Source organism: Triticum aestivum, chromosome 6A (genome assembly GCF_018294505.1).
Source record: "Triticum aestivum cultivar Chinese Spring chromosome 6A, IWGSC CS RefSeq v2.1, whole genome shotgun sequence".
Lineage (NCBI taxonomy): Eukaryota > Viridiplantae > Streptophyta > Magnoliopsida > Poales > Poaceae > Triticum > Triticum aestivum.
This window is the reverse complement of record NC_057809.1, coordinates 104,719,341-104,725,664: the sequence shown is the minus strand read 5'-3', so window position 1 is coordinate 104,725,664 and position 6,324 is coordinate 104,719,341. Positions and strand designations below refer to the sequence as shown.

Sequence of the window (6,324 nt, the reverse complement as noted above, 5' to 3'; positions counted from 1 at the left end):
CCAACCATGCAAAGCAGCACAGGAAACACAGTTGACATTCGCCGGCCGTCGCTGCCTGTTCCAGCGGCAAGGAGCATGTTTATTTAGGTTTAGGGTTTGGGACACCCTAGATGTAATGAGTTGGCGGAGAAACTTCGAGGTTGTTGATGCAGTGTTGATATGGAAATTGGGCTTTGGCCACGGTGGCACACCATATTGGAACAAGTGATCCTCCAGCCTGAAAATAGTGGGCCCAACCTATCCGACCGGCCAACGAAAGAGCAACTGGGGATCATGTCGATACTTAGGACAAAATATGTGGTTTTATAAGAAAAATGTTCAAAAGTTGTGTGGGAGTGTTATAAGCTGTCCTGTGCGATCACTCCGAGTGTAAACATTATGTCAAAGTCACAAACAGCGGAGCTCGTGTGAATGGGGGTTGTAGGTGCTGTTTCGGCCGGTGGTTGTCGTTGGTAAAGAGGTGAGCCATAGGGGGAATTCGGAGATGGCAGCTTTTTTCTGAGGGCCGGCACCCAAGGAGGCTGGGTGGTGAGAACCCTAGCGCTGCCACATCATATCTCTGCTTGATTAGGGAGGGAACAAGAGGAGAGACAAGGTTTTGGGAGAGATCTCTCTGTATCATAAGTGTTGTAGGGGAAGGGCAGACATAGGACTTGTGTAGGCAGAGTGACATTCTAACAAGTATCGCCAGATGTTTTTTTTTCCCCTTTCACAGAAATAAAAAACCACCATGCATTCTAACAAGGCAAAAATAAGCAATCTGTTTTGCTTGGGTGAGCCTATGCAAACACCCATGTAGCTTCACAGCCAAATTCACATCCATGTGAACGACATGGCGGAGTAAAAGTTGTAAAACCACCCTGTTTTAGCAAGAAGGGTAAATTAAATGGCATCAAAAATTGAAGGGTGTGTTATAACTAGTTTTAAGGTATGTTTGGATTGCAGCCAAAGTGTACCCTGCAATCTTTTTGGCCATGATCAAAACGTTGGTCTTTGTTTGGATGGGAACTAATCTTTGGGCATACCAATGAGGCAATGGTCCTTTACCAACTCTAATGCATTTTCTAGGCAATGTTGACGGATCCGTTGACAAGCAAAACCTCAACCGAAAATTTGGGTAGCCAGCTTTTTGTAGGGCAAATATGAGCACAAACCAAACAGACCCTTAGACCCACAATAGTTTGAGAAGAGGAACTGTTTACACAGTTTGCACATTAAAAGGCACACAAACAGCAGAATGGCGGTCCAATCAAGCAGGAAGAATACTTCAGCTCCATAGTAAAAAATGAGAAGAGTTCATATCCATGGGAAAGACCAAGGAATGTGAAATATAACAGAAAAAGTGTCATTTGAAAAGAAGAATTTGTGTCGGCAGATACATGTATAATCAAACATAACTATGAAGAAATTGTCTATGTTCAGAAATCAAAATGGAGAAACATGACAACAATATTCTGCTGCTGATTGCATTTGAGGCCACATTAGTCGCCTGAAAAGAATTACCTACCATGAGAGGTTGACTGTGCATGAAGCAAAGTAAAAAAAACAAATGAAATGTCATTACAGTGTCCTGAAATGGAATTAATCAAGAACAATTGTTTAACAGGTGAACTCGAGCTGCCGAGTAGTGAAAGCAGGAATATCTATCTCATATGGAGACATCTACATGCTGCTTTTCTGTCCAAAAAAGAAAAGGAAATAACAAGACAGAAAACAGACATAGGAAGTTGAAGCTCAAAGCTTCTTTGCCACAAAGAATAGGGGAATAGTCCATGGCCATTCTTTGTGCATCCGAAATATTACATTGATGGATGATGCATATGTGACATGTGCCTTTAATTCTGCTTTTGTTCCAGGACTTCTCCCAAAGGAAATGACATTAATATGATTTCCGGGGAACTGACAAGAAGCATGAGAAAAAACACAACCATGAAGCAGTTTTTCAAGCTGAAATCATGGATATTATTCAACATAACCATGAAGCAAATTTTCAAACTGAAATCATGGATATGTATTCATCAGCTACAAAGAGTCAAAGAACTGGTGGGAAATGACCCAACATAATAATTATGAGCAGAATATCCACCACAGACATGAATCATGTGAAAAACACAACCATTAGTAGGCTGGTACCCCGTTTGGGCCTGCCTACCAATGGCAGCCCGTCACTAACGCATGCAGTAAACAAAACTAGTGCTGTAAGTCTGTAACCAAAGAGCACCACCTATATCTATGTATTATTGAGCAGCAATGCAATGAATAGGCCGGGCAAGATGAGATGAGATAATAGATTGACTTCTTGCTACTTGAGAATTTTGGACTAATCGGTAACTACTTAATCCAGACATAACTAAATGATAGATTTATAAACTAGTTGATAGACTTTTACTATAGCTAATTAATTGATAGGCACGGATGTTGCTTTTCTATGCTAGTGCCGCTGTCTTTTCTGTATCAACGAACCATGGCCCAGGGCCCTAAGGTGCACCCATCACAAGAAATAGGGAATCTTATGAGTGGTGTTCAGTAGCTCTGATGTGCAAATAAATCCACTACTAGATGATAACTAGCACCAGCACTGCATGCATTCTTCGAGCAACAGCAGAAAGGGGGGGGGGGGGGGCTTTTTTAGTTAATCCAATGGCTTTTTCATTGGCTTTCGGAATGGAACTCTATTTTTTTAATTGGAAAGCTATATATTCTGCAAGAATGTTAGGCTGCCTATAAGGTTCTTTAACTTTTTCGGTAGAAATATTAACTCTTTGGTTTGGGGGGGGGGGGGGGGGGGGGGGGACGAACCAATGCGTTCATGCACCGTTCCTCCGGTCGTGCTGCAGCTGTTCCTTCTGCTCCTCTTGGCATCTCGCTCCACTGCATGCACCGAGCAGGAGAAGCGCAATCTCCTTCGTTTCCTTTCTGGGCTGTCGCGAGATGGCGGCCTCGCCATGTCATGGCGTGAAAACGGCACAGACTGCTGCGAGTGGGAAGGCATCGCCTGCAATGAAGACAGAGCTGTCACTGAAGTCTCCCTGGCATCTAGAGGACTTGAAGGGTGCATCTCGCCGTCCCTTGCCGACCTCACCAGCGTGCTACATATCAACCTCTCGTACAACTCCTTCTCTGGTGACCTTTTGCCAGAGATCATGTCCTCCGGAAGCATCATCGTCCTCGATGTCAGCTTCAACCGGCTCAACGGATCGCTGCACGAGCTGCCGTCTTTGGTTACCACCGACCGGCCTCTGCAGGTACTCAACATCTCAAGCAACCAGTTCAACTCAGAATTTCCATCAGCCACATGGAAGGTCATGAAAAATCTGATTGCGCTCAACGCCAGCAATAACAGCTTCACTGGGAACATACCGTCTTCTCTCTGCCTTGGCTCACCATATTTGGCATTGCTTGACCTCTGTTACAACCAATTGAGTGGTGAGATACCAAACGCGCTGGGTAACTGTTCCAAGCTCAAAGTGCTCAAGGCTGGCAACAACAACCTAAGTGGGAATCTCCCTGTTGAAACCTTCCACGCTACCTTGCTGCAGTACCTTTCCTTCCCCAACAATGGTTTACAAGGAGAACTTGAAGGAGCACATATAGTCAAACTCGGTAATCTAGCTACTCTTGACCTTGGAGGGAACCACTTCAGTGGCAAGATTCCGCAGTCGATAGGTCTGCTCAAGAGGCTGGAGGAGCTCTATTTGGGTAGCAATAACATGTCTGGGGAGCTGCCATCAGCTCTTGGCAACTGTACAAATCTCAAAATCATTGATCTGAAGATCAACAACTTCAGTGGAGATCTAGGGAAGGTAAACTTCGCCGCCCTACATAATCTAAAAAGTTTAGATCTCTTGAGGAATAATCTCAATGGTATAGTTCCAGAAAGCATTTACTCATGCAGTAATTTGACTGCACTGCGGCTGTCCAGCAACCATTTCCATGGTGAAATCTCATCAAGAATTGGCAATCTGAAGCACCTGTCCTTCCTATCACTTAGTAGAAACTGCTTTACAAATATAACAAAAGCCTTGCATGCCCTTAAGAGCAGCAGGAATATCAGCACCCTGCTTCTTGGCAGAAACTTCATGAATGAGGCCATGCCACAAGATGAGTTCATTGACGGTTTTCAGAATCTTCAACTTCTTACCATGGACTGGTGTTCGTTGACTGGAAGGATACCTATTTGGTTGTCCAAGCTCACAAATCTGAAGATACTACTATTAGTCAGTAATCGACTCACTGGACCAATGCCAAGCTGGATGAACTCCCTAAATAACCTCTTCATTCTGGACGTATCAAACAACAGCCTTACTGGGGAAATCCCAATCGCGTTGATGGAGACGCCAATGCTAAAATCAGACAAGGCTGGCATCTATTTGGACCCAAACCTCCTTGGTCTACCAATTTTTTATGTTGACCCGTCACTTCAATACCGCATGGGCAGTGCTTGGCCCAAAGGACTGAAACTCGGTAAGAATAAACTCACTGGCGCAATCCCCCAAGAGATTGGTCATTTGAAAACAGCGCATTACCTGGACTTGAGTTTCAACAACTTTTATGGAGCGATCCCACAATCGATCTGTAACCTGACAAATCTGCAGGGGCTAGATTTGTCTAATAACCATCTCACCGGTGCAATCCCTGCCGCACTGGGGAAACTTCACTTCCTTTCACAATTCAACATTTCTAACAACGACCTAGAAGGACCTATTCCAACAACAGGCCAGCTGAGCACGTTTCAGACTTCTAGTTTTGATGGGAACCCAAAGCTGTGTGGCTCTCTGCTTATTAGGGATTGCAGTTCAGTCGAAGAAGCTCCCATGTACATCTCTGCAAAAGAATACAGCATGAAGGTCATATTTGCGATTGCCTTTGGTCCTTTCTTTGTGGTAGGGGTGCTATATGACCAGTTAGTACTATTTAGATATTTTGGTTAAGCTCAGTACAACTGCAATATGGTCTAGCATGCAAAGGATAAAGGTAATCATGACTTGGTTGTACCCATCTTTGTATCCAGCTGCAATTGTGTCTAACTAATATATTACTCCCTCCAATCCATATTACGTGTGCTCAAGCGGATGTATCTAGCACTGAAATACATCTAAATACATCCATTTGAGCGACAAGTAATATGGATCGGAGGGAGTAGTAGAATCTTATAAAGTACTAGTATATTGTTAGCTTGTTGAATAATAAAAGTACTCCAGTACATAGGTTTGCTTTTATAACTAGCTGCCTTGTTAAGTTATTAGAGCATCTCCAGCAGCTGTCATTTCACCAATAATGTTCTCGAGCTACCGTCGTTGGTTACCACTGACCAGCCTCTGCAGGTACTCAACATGTCAAGCAACCAGTTTAGCTCAGAATTTCCATCAGCCACATGAAAGGTGATGAAAAATCTGATCGCACTCAACGCCAGCAATAACAGCTTCACTGGGAACGTATCGCCTTCTGTCTGCCTTGGCTCACCATATTTGGCATTGCTTGACCTCTGTTACAACCAATTGATTGGCGACATACCAAACGCACTGGGTAATTGTTCCAAACTCAAAGTGCTCAAGGCTGGCAACAATAACCTAAGTGGGATCACCAAAAAACACCCCAACTCCCCGTTTACAGATCCCTTTTCGCCAATAATTTCCGAAGCGAAACCGAAGGAAAAAACTGTCTCCTGCCCGCACGCTCTGGCCGTTCGCCGCCGAACACCACCGGGCCGTCCTCCCTTCCCACCGCCACCCGTGCACCGGTGCCGGCCCACGGCTCCCGCCCGCATGTGTTAACCCCGCCTAGCCGGTCAAAAAGCGAATGTGTACAAAATGCACAATTTAATCGAATACAAATGTGGCGACCCTACCACCTAGACAGCTGCTGATATAACAAATGGTCCTCTAAAAAGTAAAAAGCCACTACTGTGATACTGTCAAACTCGACATGATCAAATATCCCCAAATGTAAGCAGGGACGCTGATCATGGAGAGCCTCGCAGCGCCACTTACAAGCCACCTGGGTTCGAATCTCCCCACCTATACTACCTAACAACGAAAGTTAAGGGATGGAACTTCCCCCTTTAACCTGATCAAATTGCTCTAACCTTAAGTTTAGAGAAAAAGAAAGGTAAATATTGGGCGGGTTACCTCCGAGTCGTAGATTGTCCAAACATATGCGCTGCACCGGCCACCAGCCGCCGGCTCATAAGCTTCCCGAGATTAACCGCTGTTCAATTCCGGCCGCCGGCACGCGCCGGGTGGCCGCGGATCGGGAGATTCGCTAGGGTTCGCCAGCCTCCGTGCTTCGCGCGCGGGAGTGGGGAGCTGGGAGATGAACACGAGA

The 6,324-nt window shown here is 45.1% G+C and overlaps 1 protein-coding gene across 1 annotated transcript; it reads left to right on the top strand.

Annotated features, from left to right (window-relative positions):
• The first annotated feature begins 2,801 nt into the window (after positions 1 to 2,801).
• Positions 2,802 to 6,090, top strand: LOC123132333 (tyrosine-sulfated glycopeptide receptor 1-like). Its single transcript, XM_044552112.1, has one exon. It carries the CDS (start codon positions 2,802 to 2,804, stop codon positions 4,929 to 4,931), a length of 2,130 nt encoding a protein of 709 aa, XP_044408047.1. The 3' UTR covers positions 4,932 to 6,090.
• The last annotated feature ends 234 nt before the right edge of the window (positions 6,091 to 6,324 follow it).